The sequence below is a fragment of the Salvelinus sp. IW2-2015 genome, linkage group LG15 (assembly GCF_002910315.2).
Source record: "Salvelinus sp. IW2-2015 linkage group LG15, ASM291031v2, whole genome shotgun sequence".
Taxonomy (NCBI): domain Eukaryota; kingdom Metazoa; phylum Chordata; class Actinopteri; order Salmoniformes; family Salmonidae; genus Salvelinus; species Salvelinus sp. IW2-2015.
The window spans coordinates 11,323,621-11,342,305 of NC_036855.1; the positions used below are offsets into that span (position 1 = coordinate 11,323,621).

The 18,685-nt window shown below is 44.9% G+C and overlaps 1 protein-coding gene across 6 annotated transcripts in view; it reads right to left on the bottom strand.

Annotated features, from left to right (window-relative positions):
• pcsk5b (proprotein convertase subtilisin/kexin type 5b) overlaps positions 1-18,685 on the bottom strand; it is an 81,422-nt gene that overhangs the window by 7,885 nt on the left and 54,852 nt on the right. For 2 of the 6 annotated variants that reach the window (XM_070446936.1, XM_024002276.2), the window contains 14 exons: positions 16,588-16,691; positions 16,332-16,470; positions 15,855-15,970; positions 10,729-10,831; positions 9,498-9,634; positions 6,701-6,901; positions 6,078-6,146; positions 3,411-3,453; positions 3,173-3,318; positions 2,859-3,062; positions 2,625-2,708; positions 2,157-2,352; positions 1,703-1,917; positions 1,241-1,483 (listed from right to left, as the gene is read on the bottom strand). In XM_070446936.1, the coding sequence (XP_070303037.1) occupies positions 1,241-1,483; positions 1,703-1,917; positions 2,157-2,352; positions 2,625-2,708; positions 2,859-3,062; positions 3,173-3,318; positions 3,411-3,453; positions 6,078-6,146; positions 6,701-6,901; positions 9,498-9,634; positions 10,729-10,831; positions 15,855-15,970; positions 16,332-16,470; positions 16,588-16,691 (2,000 nt within the window). Of the gene's footprint in view, positions 1-1,240; positions 1,484-1,702; positions 1,918-2,156; positions 2,353-2,624; positions 2,709-2,858; positions 3,063-3,172; positions 3,319-3,410; positions 3,454-6,077; positions 6,147-6,700; positions 6,902-9,497; positions 9,635-10,728; positions 10,832-13,336; positions 14,926-15,854; positions 15,971-16,331; positions 16,471-16,587; positions 16,692-18,685 lie in introns of those variants that run through there. The other 4 variants (XM_024002278.2, XR_011480997.1, XM_024002280.1 and 1 more) reach the window with 4 other exon arrangements.

The following is an 18,685-nucleotide window of genomic DNA, read 5'->3' on the forward strand; positions in this document are numbered from 1 at the left end:
CTATCCGTTAGACACAGCACTATCCGTTAGACACAGCACTATCCGTTAGACACAGCACTATCCGTTAGACACAGCACTATCCGTTAGACACAGCACTATCCGTTAGACACAGCACTATCAGTTAGACACAGCCTATTCGTTAGAACACAGCCTTATCCGTTAGACACAGCACTATCCGTTAGACACAGCCCTTAACTTCGTTAGACACAGCCTATCCGTTAGAACACAGCACATCCGCTAGACACAGCCTATCCGTTAGACACAGCCTATCGTTAGACACAGCACTATCCGTTAGACAACAGCACTATACGTTAGACACAAGCCCTATCCGTTAGACACAGCACTATCCGTTAGACACCAGGCACTATCCGTTAGACACAGCCTATCCGTTAGAACACAGCACTATCCGTTAGACACAGCACTATCCGTTAGACACAGCCTATCCTTAGACCAGCCTATCCGTTAGACACAGCACTATCCGTTAGACAACAGCATATCCGTTAGACACAGCACTATCCGTTAGACACAGCACTATCCGTTAGACACAGCACTATCCGTTAGACACAGGCACTATCCGTTAGACACAGCCTATCCGTTAGACACAGCACTATCCGTTAGACACAGCACTATCCGTTAGACACAGCACTATCCGTAGACACGCCTATCCGTTAGACACAGCACTATCCGTTAGACACAGCACTATCCGTTAGACACAGCCTATCCGTTAGACACACAAGAGCACTATCCGTTAGACACAGCACTATCCGTTAGACACAGCACTATCCGTTAGACACAGCACTATCCGTTAGAGCACAGCACTATCCGTTAGACACAGCACTATCCGTTAGACACAGCCCTATCCGTTAGACACAGCACTATCCGTTAGACACAGCACTATCCGTTAGACACAGCCTATCCGTTACACAGCACTATCCGTTAGACACAGCACTATCCGTTAGACACAGCACTATCCGTTAGACACAGCACTATCCGTTAGACACAGCATTGTTACACAGCACTATCCGTTAGACACAAGCCTATCCGTTAGACACAGCAACTTATCCGTTAGACACAGCACTATCCGTTAGACACAGCCTATCCGTTAGACACAGCACTATCCGTTAGACACAGCACTATCCGTTAGACACAGCACTATCGCTTCACAAAATAAATGCCTCCTATGGTAGGTCATGAGACGATCCAATTATGGTAAAATGAGTTGTGTGTATAATCCCAGTACCCTGGCACTCGGAGGTGGCTACGTTGTGGTAAGTGTCTGAGGGACACTGGGACAGGCACTCCCCGTTGTAGCGCACAGCCGCGGGGTGCCTGCACATATCACAGTCGTCTGAGTCAGGCCCGTCACACGATGCGCAGTCGGTGTGACAACGCACACACTCCTTCTGCTCCTCGCTGGGGAAGAAGCCCTCTGGGCAGTCATCTACACACTGGTCCTTATGTAGGAAGTAGTACTCCTCACACTCTGGTGCAGAGAAACAGGGAGAGAGAGAACGCTAAATACAGATATAAAATGACTCCTATTGGTACACTTAATATGGCCGCCATATTGAATGTCATTCTTTTTTATGGCTGAATAGAGGAGATTAGAAAGAAAGTGGATATTTTCGTACTGTGGCTGACGTCCCCGCCACCCCCTTTTACCCTGACCCCTCCACCTCTGCTCCCCGTGCAGCAGCCTTACCCTTACACAGGCCGTCCTGGCTACACTCTATGCAGTCGGGTGGGCAACGTAGACACTCTCGCTCATTGGGGTAGTGCCCGTTGGGACAGTGCCCTCTGCAAGAGTGCTCCAGGAGCAAGTACTGGGTCTCACAGCTCAGGCAGTGGGTGGCGTTCCCCAGGCAGGAGGCACACTCTGGGGCACAGGGCTGGCACTCGCCCCCCTTAGGGTAACCCCTGCACAGAGGACAGGAGGGGAGAGGTGAAGGGAGTTTTACGGAACTGAACTTGACTGCAAGTGGGGAGAAAACTATTCTAATGACATGATACAACAACAAAAAAAGACACCTACAGCATTCTAGTTGGAGCGTGTGTGTAAGAGTGTACTGTGTGTGTATATGCATATGTGAAAGTCACAGATCAGTTTCAGGGGGAAGGGATGGAAAAATGGGGAAAGATTGATGAATAGATCTGACCTCTGGCACTCGGGAACACACTGGTCGCCCTGCAGGTAGAGGTGTGTGTGTCCAGTCCGGCACCTCTGGCACCGATGGGCATCCTGGCACAGAACACAGCCTGGCAGACAGTCGTTACAGTGGCCCGACGTGGCATTGACGAAAGTACCAGACGGGCACTTTGCCACACACGCCTGGCGGGCCGTCAGAAAGCGCTCTACAGAGCCAGACAAGCATGCAGGTGTCACCGTACGCCACATTAAGATTATTCTTCAATAAAGTCTAGTATTTTCTAAATGGAAAGTGTCACGCTTCACCATCACCTTCACAATGTAAGCACACCATCAAACTACAGTAAAGATGACTTAAGAATGACTAAAACAGGTGAAAGCAGATAAATTACACAAGCAAAGTCTGGCAACTACCCCCTGCCGAGGATAGAGGAGAACACAGCACTCAGATACTAAATACCATGCACTCAACTCTTACCTGTGTCACAGGTGTTACACTGTTCCCTCCCAGAGCCAGCGCATGTCTTACAGCTGGAGTAGCACTGCTCACATTCCCCCTGACCTGAGCAAATATTTATTCAAATAGTGAGACTATATTGCACTGGACAACATGGGCAGGGGCCAGATTTGGCCCGTGGGCCCACCAGTTGCAGACCCCTGAACTTATATGAAATGTTAGTTAAGTAAGTATGAAGGTCAGATGAGGCCTTACTGTTGAGGAAATGTTTGTCAGGGCAGGAAGCGGAGTGGTTGTCCACACACTCTCCGTCCTTCAGAGTGAAGTCATCCTCACATGAGTCACAGTCGTCATAGTTGGGCCCGCCGCACGTGCGACACATACGATGACACGGTTCGCATTCCTGACTCTCCTCGTCGACAAAGAACCCCTCCTGACACTGCTCCACACACTCTCCGTCTAGAGACACACACACTCGTTTAAAAATCAACGACATAAAGTGCGTGTTTTACCAACTGACTCAGTGGCACAACCCAGAGTTGAAATATCAACTGAATGAAAGGTCCTACCTGAAACATAGAAGCCCTCCTCACACCAGTAGCACTGGGACTGATCACAGTTGGCACAGTGGCTGTCTTCACACTTGGCACATGTCATGGTATCAATAACACTGTAGGTCCTGTCTGGGCAGCTCGTGTGGCAATCAGGCCCGAACCTCCACAAAGACAGAGAGGTGAGCCACAGCACAATATCTCTACAGGCTGCACTGGAACTGTAAGAAAGATGATTCAACAAGAATGAACTTACTGGTAGTACTCCTTTGCACAGGTGACACATTGCTTGGGGTTTTCTGTATGGAGGAAAGGATTGGTGTCAATCATTCATCCAAAAGTCAGTTTCACTGTCCATCTCATTCCTCACCCTGTCAGTTACTGGGGGCATCTCAATCATGTGGTGGATTCCACTATCAGTCTTCTCTTCATAATCTGCACTGAGCCGAAAATATTAGGCCAGGTGAAGGCAATATGGTGGATAAGAAACTTCCTGTGAATTTGCTCCCACCTGTCCAGTTTTTCACATCAGTGAATGTGAAGGCAAGAAGACGAGGAGAGGAAGCCACTCTACACTATTAAGACATAACCAACAGCTATCATTTGAAAGGTTCCCTTTTCATGCCAGCAGATGGCAGCCTAGCATCACAACAGACCAGGCAGTCGCCACTCCTTCACCTATCTGCCAACTGTGGGGATGAATGGGATCCACTTGAACATATCAATGCAGCCTAATCCAATCCAAACTATTCTTTCCACATTTCATATGCGGAGTTCACCAAGTTCAAACTAATCACAACCAGCTCAGCCCACAGATATCACAATAAAAGCAGAGACCCCTTAATGAGTTCATCTGTCTCAGGACTGTTGCAATTAAAAGGTGTGTAACTAGATGGGGACATGTAAGAACAGGGCGTATAGTCCTATTTACTGACCCTAAACAAGACTTTTAATGATAACCACTAACCAAAACCATCCAACCTAATTCCCCTCCCAACCATCAGAGTTGTCCAGGAAACGCCAATCCCTGTCATCCCCTCAGCTCTCAGCAGCCAAAACATCCCAGGAGGAAAGACAGGAGCAACAAAAGCTCATTCTTCAGCTGTGCCCCATGGGGCATTCCTGGGAGATACTTCCCCCAGCGCAGCACCACGCAGCTACACGGCTAGGCTAGCCCAGCCCAGGCCTCCCAGCACCCACAAGCCTCTACCTGCGAGAACAATTACTAAGAGAGAGAGCGGAGGGGAGAGACAGAGAGAGAAAGACAGGAGAGCAAAGAGCCGGAAATCAGGCCTTCAGGCCCTGTCTATTTCACATCAGGGAAGAAAACACCTCATATAAATGTTCATGGAGCATGCCAAGATGAAAACTTCCACAGCTTTTCAAAAGATTACACACACACACGCATCCACACACACACGTGATATGGCACATTCAGTAAGTCACAGAAACACAAGCTGCATAATCAAAGTCTCTGTGGGGTTGGTTAGTCGATCCCTCTGGGGAACAAGGGAGATGAAGTTTACAAGAGACCCAAAAGACTTCATTATGTGACTCCCGGGTTCAGGTGCTATCGCCCCTTGCAGAGCGGGCTGGGAATAGACTACAGAAATAGACTACAGTACTGTGCGCTCTGCTCTACGAGGTGTATGGAGTGTTTTTTTAAGTCATGAAGACAACTGTGGCCTGAGGGAAGGAGTTAGTGACAGACATCCTGGAGAGAAATTGTGTGGAGATTTAAGTACAGAGAGAGAGAGAGAGAGGTGATCTTTCACTCCCCCTCCTACTCTCAGCGTCCGTACAGTTTGGAGAAGTTTCAGTTCCAATTGAGAAATGCACATAATCAGAACCTGCATGTGAAAAGTAGTGTGTGTGTGTGGGGGGGGGGGCTGCTGCTATCTCTTATCATGCTCAGTCAGGCTGTAAGGGGTCTTATCATGCTCAGTCAGGCTGTAAGGGGTCTTATCATGCTCAGTCAGGCTGTACAGGGGTTCTTCTCATGCTCAGTCAGGCTGTAAGGGGTCTTCTCATGCTCAGTCAGGCTGTAAGGGGTCTTATCATGCTCAGTCAGGCTGTAGGGGTCTTATCATGCTCAGTCAGGTTGTAAGGAGTCTTATCATGCTCAGTCGGTGTAAGGGTCTTATCATGCTCAGTCAGGTTGTAAGGAGTCTTTCTCATGCTCAGTCAGGCTGTAAGGAGTCTTCTCATGCTCAGTCAGGCTGTAAGGGGTCTTATCATACTCCGTCAGGCTGTAAGGGTCTTATCATGCTCAGTCAGGTGTAAGGGGTCTTATCATGCTCAGTCAGGCTGTTAAGGAGTCTTCTCATGCCTCAGTCAAGAGCTTAAGGTCTTATCATGCTCAGTCAGGCTGTAAGGGGTCTTATCATGCTCAGTCAGGCTGTAAGGGGTCTTATCATGCTCAGTCAGGCTGTAAGGGGTCTTGAAGGGGTCTATATGAACTTGGTTTTTAGCGCCACACTGATTGCTCACTTAATCTCCGACATTTTAGCCGATGGCATCGCGTTCCAGGAACAATAATCTCAAAGTCTGCTGCTTGTCTTTTAATTCTGAGGATTATAATTACCAGAAGTGGGGAGGCGGGCAGGGGGGATGGTGAGGAAAGACATTCCGGCCACGATTAATAACATCTTGCGTGGGCCTGTTTAAGATTTGACTGAATAAAACAGAATAATGCTGATGATGCATACCTGGTGTTCAGTTAGGGTACAGGAAATGAACATGAACTGCAGGTTCCCATGAGAAGGTTTTGCAGTTCTGAAAGGATCTAAGATGATCAGTATTATTGTAAAACTTCTAAGTATTAGTCTAAGGTCTTGGGGGGGGATCTGAGGCAGTCTAGTGGAGTCTGTAGTGGGGTTCGAAAGTAGATTGTCTTGGACTTTCGTGACAAGTGTATACTTACTCTGCAGACATTTCTTACAGCCCTCCTCACAGGGCAGACAATCCTCATACTCTGGGTCCTCCACCTCACCTGTAGGATAGGTACATCATACATACATCACACACATCAAAGACTAATGGATCTATCAACACTGGCACCACCGCAGCCATTCAATACATTGCTTTAAACTTAGCTAGTGTGGATATTGGAGTCATACATACTCATTGGACTATCAGACGCATAGTTACATTCATACCAATGCTATCTATAACCATCGCTGGATGGGAGACAGAGGTGAAATTGGGGTGTGGCGGCTTTACAGCAGCACTGAGAGGGGAAGGTGTTAAATGCAAAGTGTTCTGAGGCGTGAGCTGTGGCAGGCTGCAGGGCCGTGCAGGGGATCAGTTTGGACATGTCTGACACATATGATAAGACTTTCCTTTCATCCCCCCTCTCCCTTTCTCTTGTTTTAGCAGTTTTCAATCATGTCTCACTCTCAAACATTCTCTGTCTCAGACTCAATCTTTTAAATAAAATTTTTAAAACAGTAGAGTGGTAGAGCACAGAGGACAAAATGAGATGAAAAGTGGGGGGAGAGAGAGAGAGAAGAGAACAAATTGTGTGTGCTTTGTGGGGTGTCTCACCTTCGCCACACTCCAGCGGGACACAGAGTCCGTCTCGGAGGTAGTGGGAGGGGCTACAGTGGAGGCAGCGGTCGAAGTCGGTGCACACAGTGCAGTTGACGGAGCATGCCTCACACCGCTTCCGCCAGGAATGGAAGAAGCCCTCTGGACACACGTCACGACACTCCCCTCTATAGTAGTACCTGTCTGTTTGGAACTTGTCTAGGCCAGGCAGAGAGACAGACACAGTCAGTTTCATTGGCAAAAACACCAGTACAAACACACAGACAGTGAGTCAGTTGATCAAACAGACAAAGACCAACTAAGGTCGTAATGTTGCTGCATTGAACTTTGTCATTTCCTTTATCTTCAAGCGATTCAGACAGGAAAACACAGCTTCATAGCAGTACATCCTACAACAGCTCCCTGGGCGCCTAGTGTGGCAGCCCCTTGCAACTCTCTAAAATCTGTATACTGTATGTATGTGTCTTTTGTAACGCCGGCACGTTTTGGACTTCTAATCCCTTTTAAACATTGTGAGCTACAGACTCCTGGGTTGTACCATTGAATTTGTCTATATATTCTGCATCCGTAGAAACCAACCATTAGTCTGTGTATGATGAACGGGGGCTGAACTAGAGCGGTGTTTGTGAAACAAGGGCGAATCCTGAAGGAGCACGGGCCCGGTCTTTTAACAAAAATATCTCTAGAGTCCTAATGGTTCGAGTTACAAACTATTAAAAGCAATCTATTAAAGCTGAGACTCTCACGAAGACGCTCATGTGACATGTTTTTCTCTATGACACTCACAATCTACACAACAGTCATTATAATGTAAGCTGTTCTTCTACATGGAAGATCATAGTAAATCCCTGAACATAGTGTATGTAACACTGTAATAAACTCACATAGGCCTCCCGAGTGGCACAGCAGTTTAGGGCACTGCATCGCAGTGCTAGAGGCGTCACTACAGACCCGGGTTCGATCCCGGGCTGTATCACAACCAGCCTTGATCGGGAGTCCCATGGGGCGGCACACAATTGGCCCAGCGTTGTCGGGTTAGGGGAGGGTTTGGCCTGGGGACTTTACTTAGCTCCTCACACTCTAGCGACTCCTTGTGGCGGGCAGGGCGCCTGCAGTGTGTTTCCCCCGGCACATTGGTGCGGCTGGCTTCCATGTTAAGTAGGCGGTTGTTAAGAAGCACGGTTTGGCGGGTCATGTTTCGTAGGACACATGACTCGACCTTCGTCTCCCGAGCCTGTTGGGGAGTTGCAGCGATGAGACAAGATCAAAATTGGGGAGAAAAAGAGGGTAACAAAATAAATACAGTACCAGTCAAAAGTTTGGAAACACCTACTTTTTCAAGGGTTGAGTAGGTGTCCAAACTTTTGACTGGTACTGTATATATAACACTTAATTATTAATTTTTTAACTCACATAGTTGCTTTTACAAACTCCACACTGTTGTCACTGACTAGTTAGATATATATTTCCCAGTGAGCAAACTATTTCTGTACTTACAGCATTCATATCAATTCATTTTTGCTGGGGTCTCGGGACAGGTAGGGTTAAAAGCGGCAGTCAAATTCTGGTTGGACCTTGTGTGCAATTGACCAATACAGTGATCTTAATATATTCCAATCAACAGTAACAACAGGAGGTCGAAAAGTAAAGATCTTTCTCAATTACTTCAGCATTTCTCTTTCTAAGATTTATCCCATTTCCTTTCTGCACTCTTCACCCCCTATTCCCCTCCTTTCTCCCCTTCCTTTCTTTACATCTCTACCCGAGTCTCACGACACCTTTACTTCTTTCTCAGAGAGCAATCATATCAAACTCCAGCCTATAGTCGTCAATTATGTGATATCTCATTTAAAACGTTCATTACTCCATTAGGAGTGAGATCATGTCAGTATTCTGAGGCAGTGGTTCCCAAACTGTGGGGCGCGCGAGCGGTCAATGTGGGGGCACAGGGGTGCGGCTTTAGACTTACTCTTGAAAGTTGTAATAGTAGAATTCACAAGGTGCAATTTTGAAATTGGGTAGTGCATCATCAGTTCCTCTTGTCATGTTAGTCAATGCATACCTTGGAAAGCTATTTATAACTTGTAAATGTCCAGATCAACTAGCCCATAGATATTGCTGTAATTTTTTTGTCACTCAAATATCACATGAATACACATTAGATGTGGCAAAATTTATAGAACTGCAAGAAAATTGCCTTTAAAACTGGAACATTTTCTTTGCACCCAATGACAACGTGTAGAATTGCAGAAAATATGCTCTAAATCTACTAAATTCTCTCTACCAACAAGAGGGATGTGAACAGTTTGTGTCATGAACAGTGCTTGTGCCTGTAGAAACAGTTGTGGGGCGCAGGATGTTCCCCAATGCTGGAAGGCCCTCCCCGCCCAGAGTGAAAAAGTTTGGGAACCCCTGTTCTGAGGTACTATGAATAAAAGAGAACATCTTTGGAAAGCACATGAAATAGACACTGGGCCGTGGAGTTATTGTTTTGTCTCCTCAAATTCCAGACAGACTGGTTTTAAACAGAACCACATTTCTAACTAATTGAATGTGTCTGTGTGCACGTATTGATAGGGTGCCAGCTGCATAGAAATCTGGTGTTCATCTGCTCTCTATGCAGTCTGGCATGTGTGTCTTTCAGTAAGCCCTTTGTGTGGCTATAGTCAGTATTACAGTGTTGATAGAGATAATACTTTCTGTCACATACTATAAAAACAAAGCTATTACTATCGATATCATGTTCTCCATTGATGTTGGGTGCTTTATTATGACTAAGAACTGATGATTGTACCTTTGTCACAGCTTGTGCAGTTGTCAGGTCCTCCATCATCACACTCCTGGCAGGTGTGGTGGCACAGGTGGCACTGCCTCTCCATGGCATAGCGCACTCCCTGGCACTGGATTACACACTGCCCATCTTCAAAATACCTGGGGGATTATGGTTGAGAACACACATCGCTTATGCACTGGTTTTCATGACTTTAATACATGTTAACAATTAACATTTCATGTATAATTAATGTACACTATAGACAATATACACACATTATCTATGAGAACATTGCAAACAGGGCATTATTGCTACATAGAGCATTATAAAGGGTTAATGAATGTATTCATTGTAATACATAGTATGAAGGTGTTCCATAAATACTTGGAGTGTTTTGATTGAAGGAGAAGCAGAGTGGAAGAGTTACTTGGACTTGATAAGGCAATGGCATAAAGTCAGCACGGGTGATACATCCAGTTAGAAAAGCTAACAGCTGTGATCCGATCTCTTCATTCATTCATAATAAGCTTGAATAATTCTGGTTGTAATAACACTCCATGTAGCTATAACGTTTATGATGAGGTTATAGATGTGTGATGTATGCTGCATAATAGTTATCCTTACTCATTTTGTGTATCTATTATTATCTGTTTTACTTTTCTATTATTTAGCCATTTTCTTTCTCTGGATTGCTGGGAAGTGCCCGTAACTAAGAATTTCACTATTAGTCCACAACTGTTGTTTATGAAGCATGTTGACAAATAAAATCAGATTTTTGGATTAAAATAATATACACAGTTAACGTAAATGGTTACCTTGAATAGAATTTCAATAATATTGACATGGAAAGTATGTTGTATCTACAAGGCATGATCATCATTCATTAATATGTTTATTTCATTTAGTTTTGTCATGGCTTAATCTCGGTTACCCAGAAGTAAAATAATCGCGAAAATTGTCACTTCCCATTTACACGCGAATCTGTCCACGAGAGATTATTCATGGCTGAACATCCAAAGCAAAGTTTAATCAAAGAACATTGTGATGATAAATATCATCTCACTGACATTCAGAGGATCAAACGATGCTCCAGGGTCATATTCATTAGTCACGTAACAGAAGAAAACTGAAACGGAGAGGGACTGTCTAAACTTGTCCAATACAATACCCTTTTTCTGTTTTAGTTGCCATTTTGTGACGATGTGCACTAATGAATACAACCCATTCTAATACACTTGTATGTCTGTCTTACCTTCTGGATGGGCAGCTTATGCAGTCCTCCTTCTCAGGACCTACGCACTTATAGCAGGTGGTGTAACATAGGTGGCATTTCCCATGCCTGCTCAGGTACTCACCTGAAAACAGAGGGAGAATATCCTTACACAACCCTACTAGGACTCAGGTCTCACACAACTGACACATACTCCACATCAGTGGCCTGACAAATGTCCTTTTTATACTACTGAGCTGAGCAGAGCCGAGCCGCACTGCGATGGCCTGGTTATGCATCCACCATAGTTGAAGCCACCTTCAACATAGGCACCAGGACAACATGTCAAATGATACCATTCTTTTGGTCAGGTGAGGTCAACACTACTAGTACTACTACTACTACTTCACTTCTCATGCAGATTTTTTTTAAACTGTAACGATTCTGCTGGTGAGTTTTTTTTCAGCATTGAAAAGAGATTTGAGGAATTAACATCACCTACCCCCTCCCCCACCTTTATTTCTTTCAACACCCCCCACCCCACCTACATGTACTAGGACATGACTGACAGAGGGTGGGGGTGTCACAGCCCTCCGAGGGTAGCAGTGCGAGGTCGCTGACTGTGGGCTCTGGCTTTCTGTGAAAAGCCAAATTGTTTTCGCGGGCAAAACAAAAGCATCTCTTTGTGCTATCAACACAACGGGCAGATGCTCCCATTCAGACGAACCTGGGCTGCAGCCATTCAAATAGCCCCCCTCTCCCCAAAACACAGAACGCAGGGAGAGAAACTAAACTCGACAAAAGACAAACAACTTCTGAATAGAACAGCTCAAAGAATAGAGTGAGGAAAGAATGTGTCACTTGGAGAGAGCCTGAGTTGTTGCAGTGATGGAGTTGGCTGACCTTGAGGGCAAACTGACAGCAGGAAAAGCATTTTGCACTGCCAGATATGGACCCCACTGCCAGATATGGACCCTGGATACCAGACCTGGTTAGTATTCATTAGTGCAGTGTTTCCCAACGGTATACATTTTTTGTTGTAGCCCCTGACAATACGTACCTGATTCAGCTTGAGGGCTTGATGATCAGTTGACAAGTTGAATCAGGTGTGCTTGTCTGGGGCTACAATAAAAATGTGTATGGTTGGGGGTAATCGAGGACCGGAGTTGGGAAATACTGCATTAGTGCATGCATTATCAAAACGTTTTGCAATAGAAAACAAAAATGAGCGTTTCTGGTAGTCAAGTATTCTCTCCCCGTTTCAGTCCATTTTCTTCCATTTGGTGCCTAAAGAACATTACCCTGGGTTCAAATAGTATCAATTTTCTTTCAAATACCACAGTGGTGCTTGATTGAGCTTGCCTTGTGCAACAGAACCAACCCTGTCCATCTAGCATGTCAACCAGGCCCATTCAAATCTCAAAGTTTTTTGAAAGAAAACAAACTGTTTGTACACAGGGTCGAGTCCAGTATGGAGAAAATGTCTTGAAAACGAGCAAGTACTACTTGAATTTGTCCAATAAGAAACACATTTTTATTTACAAAATGATATCTGTTGCAATAACGTTTTGCTTGTGTGCCCTACTGAACAAGACCCAGACTTGCTGGATATTGACTGGGGCTACAATGGTATTTGTTCCCAATGCATAATCACTACAAGTATACTGTACATTGCTGCATTCATTAAGACCAGTTGTACTGCATTTCTTACAATCACCAAATCTAACAGTAGTAATAATAACAGTAAAATGATTAGTAGTTGTGGTGGAAGAAACTGGCAATCTTCATGGAGGTAGCAGTGGTAGTGAATGGGGATACCATCTGGTACCATTCTGAAAATTTGCTCCCTTCTCTCTCCCAACCTTCATTTGCTGATATCAAACTTTGACTGTATGCGTGCACACATCAGTGGAGGCTGCTGAGGGGAGGACAGCGCATAATGGCTGTAATGGAGTAAATGGAATGGCATCAAACAGATGGAAACCATGTGTTTAATATTTGATACCATTCCACTAATTCCACTCCAGATATTACCACGAGCTCATCCTCCCCAATTAAGATGCCACAGACCTGTTGTGCACGCATACATGCTACATGTGACAACTACATGTGAGACTACAAACTGTAAGTCCCTTTGGATAAAAACATCTGCTAAATGACCAAATACTATTATTATATTACATACATTCTGTAAATTCTTGCAGGAACAATGTTGGGTGAGGAATAGACTGGGAGGTTTATCATGTAACCAGGGTTGTGTTCATTAGGGCTCGCAACAGAAAACATTTCATAACTTTTTGCAATGGAAAACAAAAATTAGCATTTCTTATTGAAAAAGTCCAGGAAGTCTCTCCCTGTTTCAATCTGTTATTTTTCCATGTTCAGCCTAATGAACACAACCCAAATAAACAGTGTGGGACAATGAGGATGTTCACAATGACCAACAGAGCTTAGCAGAAAAAAACCCCAAAAATGAACAGATTAACCATTTTAATTAGTAATAACATTGACACTGGTTTACAATATAAACGTGTGTGTGAGGGGGGGGGGGGGGGGGGGGGGGGGGGGTCTGACAAGAACATGATATAAATCAACTTACTACTGACATTAATCAAATCTAAGGTCATCTTCAACAATGACCAAGAATAGGTTTCTGTTAACCAAAAGGATCAATCAATCTTTATTTCAATTAAACCACAATCAACAGCACAACACGACTACAGTAATACTGTAATTGTTCAAAAGGTATAAACCCACATTGAGAATTAAATTTGACACATTCTTTATTGGAATACAGTGTCGTATTCACCTCAGTACTCATTCTATAATGGGTTTCACGAAAAGGGTTTTCAACCATTACAAAGTTGACTCCCATAGCCTGCGTGTTACAGAGAGACAGACTGTGGTCCAATTTTGCAGCACCAACCATTGTCTTGGATTCTCAGTCTCTCTGATGTTTTAATACATTAATAAGTAACAGTCTTCTCTTCCATTGAGGAGCCAAATGAACACAATCTTAATGAAATGCACGCCCTTTGCTATAGTGTCATGGACATGTCTTGAATGTGTGGCAGCTAGCAAGGATAGAATAACATTTAAATGAAGTTCACCAAAAACATTGACCATATCAAAATTGTTTGATGATCAAGAAGATACAGTACCACCTCTGCTCGAATGCAATGACATAACCGTGCAATGTTGTGGAATAAAGTCCTGCTCGTGCTGCTGTTTGTCAGTGCGATGTTCCCATTGTCTCCTGTAGCAGTAAGATGAGTCTTGTTCATTAGGGCACGCAACGAAAACTTAAAGCATTTTGTAATGAAAATAAGTGTTTCTTATTGGGCGAGACGAGGTCGTCATCCCTGTTCGTCAGTTTTCTTATGTTTTGTGCCTAATAAATACGACCCTGATTTATCTAATGTGGTCTTTGATAAACAGATCTGATCTTAGTGCCTGTGGAATGATGAGTGAGTCAAGGGCACCTGTAACACTTTCTCTCGCAAACAAAACCTGAAAAATAGATGACAGTTTAGCAGTCAGGATTCCCTGTGGCACACAATGGATTCCCTGCGGCATTTAGAATGGGGACATGATTTTCCCACCTATCAATTCAAGTGTTTGCACAATCCTGCTGTGTGTGTGTGTGTGCATGCGTGCATCCTCACTTGGCAGATAGCAAACGCAACCCAGACAGTTTTCACATTATTGAGTGAGCTTTAACGTTTATTTACAAACACACAGCCGGGGGTTGGTATGTTCATCAGCTTTCACCTTCGCATCGTTACTCTTGAGGAGCAAAAAACTGAAGTAAACACAGATTGGCAGGTCCCTCCTGCAAGCTACACATCCTATACTGGAAAATGGTACAATTATTTTGGCATCGATGCTTTGGTCACAAAATACCGACACATTATTTGTTTTTGTTTTTTTAGTAAGTCCCAGTTGCTACTGTTGCCCTGACCACATGTCCCAGTACAGAAAAAAAGGTAGGTTTGTTGTAGTTCTGTCCTCACACCTCTGACGCAGTCCCTTAAGAGGCACAGATTTTCTTATAAATTATGTGACTGAGTGAGTGGGCTTGGGTAGAGGGGTGCCCCCCCCCGGCTCCCTGCGGGACCTCCCGTCACCCTTTTAGCGAGCATGTTCTGCAGCACAGTTGCTGCAGCACTTTTCTCTGGCACAAATTGTTCTTTTTTACAAGCACACAGAAACTGCCTTCCGCCCAAGATTCTTCATTTGCTTTCCACATACCAGGAAGAAGAGATGAGTGGGGGGGAGACAACAGGCATAGCCATGGGATTGGTCAGGACAGGCAGACAGACAGAGCCAAGTGATTGGTCAGGAGGGGTCAGGTGACAGAAAGAGTTTGGTTTTGATCCATCAGAGGTGTGATGTTCATCGGAGGGGAAAGATTGTAGTCCAGCAGGAATGATTGGATCCATGTTGGAAAGTAAAACAGAAATTTGGGGAAGAAGAGAAAAAACGTCAATCAATTTCAAAGAGAGTCAATTTCAAAAGTCAAAACATGAAGTCATTTTTCATCAGAGATGACTTTGCACAGAAAAAGTGGATCGCCAGTCTGTCATAACCTCAATTTGAAATATGTTTTTTTTTTTACTTGCAGTGCACTCTAAAACTAAGAGTCCGTTTTCTACAAGCAGAAGTAATTAATTTGTTTTGTAGTCAATAAAACACCATTGGTCTCAGTGGGTCATGGACAGACTGGGGATGACAATTTGAAGACAAATCAGATCATCGAAAACCTTCATCATATCTCACAGACAAATGGGCCCTATAGGATAGGGCTGAAAAGGTTAGCCATATCAATGGAATACCAACAAGAGCATGGATATTTTCTATCCTAGGTTACAGTATGAGGCCACAAGACCAACCTTCCATCTAGTGTGAGATATGGGGAAGGCATTGCAGAATCAGACAAAAAGTTGCCTAATTTTAAACATGCGCAATTTAGACAAGATGTAAAGGGAGATTGGTATAGATTAGTTAGGGGTGAATACATGAGCAAAGATCGTGACAAAAAGAGAAAGAGAGCACTGAGAAAGTTTAAAACCGCTGTTACCTGTGCAGTGACTGAGCAGACACTTCTAGAATGAGGTCCTTAAAGAGTCTATAATACATATAAATATAAGAGGGTTTCTAGTACTCACCATCTTTGCAGATGGTGCTGACCACACACACTCCTGCCTCCAGGTTATAGCCATTCACACAGGTGCTGCAGTTCGTCTCACCAGGCCCTGTGCAGGCATAGCAGCTGTGGTCACACCTGGGGTGGGGGGAGGGGGGGGGGCGGGTTAAAGCTATAGTTTAGGTCATAGTTGGATAGAGGGAGCACTTTCCACAAAGCGTGTTGGTCCCTTTTTCCAGCTTTATGATTTTGGTACATCAGACAGGAGGGCTAACGCGCAGATATCCTCCAGACCACATAGCGAGTAGCGTTAGATTAAACAGGAGGAAAAGGCAGGTTTAAGGGACCTTAGGTATATGACAGATGTTGGAACCCTTTTGAAGATTATAGTCCGGTTTGAGGCAGTTTGACAGGATAAACATGCCAGGTTGTAGGGAGGAGGTGTAGAAGAGAGGAGGAAGTGTAAGGTGTGGAGTTTGTACGCGTCCAGCAGACTCACTTCCTGCAGGACTTGTTGATGTCTCCGTTGTCAGAGGTCTGCTCAGACATGTAGTATCCCACACTGCAGGTGGACACACAGCGCCACTCCTCCAAGAAGTAGCCCTCTGCACACTTGTTACACGCCTCCATCCCCGTGCCTGCAGACAGGGGGAGACTGTGAGCAGTGCAAAAACTTCACTTTGGGCAAAATATCGATTTTTACTTTGGCCAACTGACTGGGAGGGACCATCTTCACTTTATGAAGGGAGCTTTACCTGCACAGGTGGCACACGCTCGATGGCACAGTTCGCAGGTTCTCCTGTGGCCATTATAGTAGGTCCCGGGGTCACAGGTCATCTGACATTTATTCCCCTGAAGACTGGAGAGAGCAATACACTGAATTACAAAGCGTTAGTACACAACACACTTCACTAGCAACCGGTCCCTTTTTTCATACATTTGTCTCATACATCAAATTAAAATCATAAACTATACATTAGTCCAGTGGCTTTCAAACCTCTCCTCGGATGTCCCAAGACATTTCCCATTTTTTTTGTAACCCTGAACCAGCTCACCTCGATTCACCTATTCAAGAGCTTGATGATTAGTGAACAAGTCGAATCAGGTGTGCTAGCTGTGGAATAGTTCAAATACTTGGAACAGCTGGGGATCCCAGAGGAGAGGTGTGAAAAAAGATATATGTTTAAGAACAGCACTAAAGGTTCTAAACTAAGAGGTCTTCACGGATATATCCTAACCCGATTACCAGAGATCCAACCCGGTATCCGAACAGGTCGGATCCAAAATTCTATAATTGACCCTTGGATCCCAGGTCGGCTCACGCTCAATATCCTGATGAAAATACAAAAAAAAAATCACCTCTATAAATCACATGCTACGCATGGCAGTTTGCTGGGTCTAAAGCATTAATCTCTCCTCCACCTGTCTGCCTCTCACCTTCGCTGGCTTCATCTCTTGCTATAGCGAACTTGCAACATTGTTTCAACTGGGCCCTCGTGGTTTCCCGTGCCAATGAGCTCGGAACAGACAGCCTATTTTATGACGTTTCCACTGGTGATATGGGATCAGCAACATGTTGCTATGTCACACCGAGGCAAGGAGGTTACTTAACCGTATTGAGAAGGAGAGTGTTGGAAAGATTTTTCAAACGAAATAAGAAATACTCGCAATGGATGTAAAATAAAATAAATGTGGTGCCCGGCAGCTCATAAGTGGTGGTGAGTTAATACAATCAGAAATTCTATCATCAGACATCCACAAATGGGAACTTTAATAGGCCTACATTTGTGCACAGGCCAGGTACTTCTATGCGTGCTCAAGCAAAACACACTGAACAAAAATATAAACGCAACATGTAAAGTGCTGGTCCCATGTTTCATGAGCTGGAATAAAAGATCCAAGAAATGTTCCACACACACACAAAGCTTCTCTCAAATTATGTGCACAAATTTGTTTTACACCCCTGTTAGTGAGAATTGTGTCCTTTATCAAGATAATCCATCTACCTGACAGGTGTGACATATCACACAGGTGCACCTTGTGCCGGGACAATAAAAGGCCACAAAATGTGCAGTTGTGTCACAACACAAAGCCACAGATGTCTCAAGTTGAATGTGCAATTGGCATGATGACTGCAGGAATGTCCACCAGAGTCTTTCCCAGATAATTGAATGTTCATTTCTCTACCATAAGCCGCGTCCAACGTTATTTTAGAAAATGTAGCAGTATATCCAACCGTTGTAGGGGGGCTAGAGGTGACGGGTTCAGAGGGAGTGTGTTTGTGTGTAGGGGGGCGATAGGTGACGGTTCAGAGGGAGTGTGTTGTGTGTAGGGGGGCTAGAGGTGACGGGTTCAGAGGGAGTGTGTTTGTGTGTAGGGGGGCTAGAGTGACGGGTTCAGAGGGAGTGTGTTTTGTGTGTAGGGGGGCTAGAGGTGACGGGTTCAGAGGGAGTGTGTTTGTGTGTAGGGGGCGTAGAGGTGACGGGTTCAGAGGAGTGTGTTTGTGTGTAGGGGGGCTAGAGGTGACGGGTTCAGAGGGAGTGTGTTTGTGTGAGGGGGCTAGAGGTGACGGGTTCAGAGGGAGGTGTGTTTGTGTGTAGGGGGGCTAGAGGTGACGGGTTCAGAGGGAGTGTGTTTGTGTGTAGGGGGCTAGAGGTGACGGGTTCAGAGGGAGTGTGTTTGTGTGTAGGGGGGCTAGAGGTGACGGGTTCAGAGGGAGTGTGTTTGTGTGTAGGGGGGCTAGAGGTGACGGGTTCAGAGGGAGTGTGTTTTGTGTGTAGGGGGGCTAGAGGTGACGGGTTCAGAGGGAGTGTGTTTGTGTGTAGGGGGGCTAGAGGTGACGGTTCAGAGGGA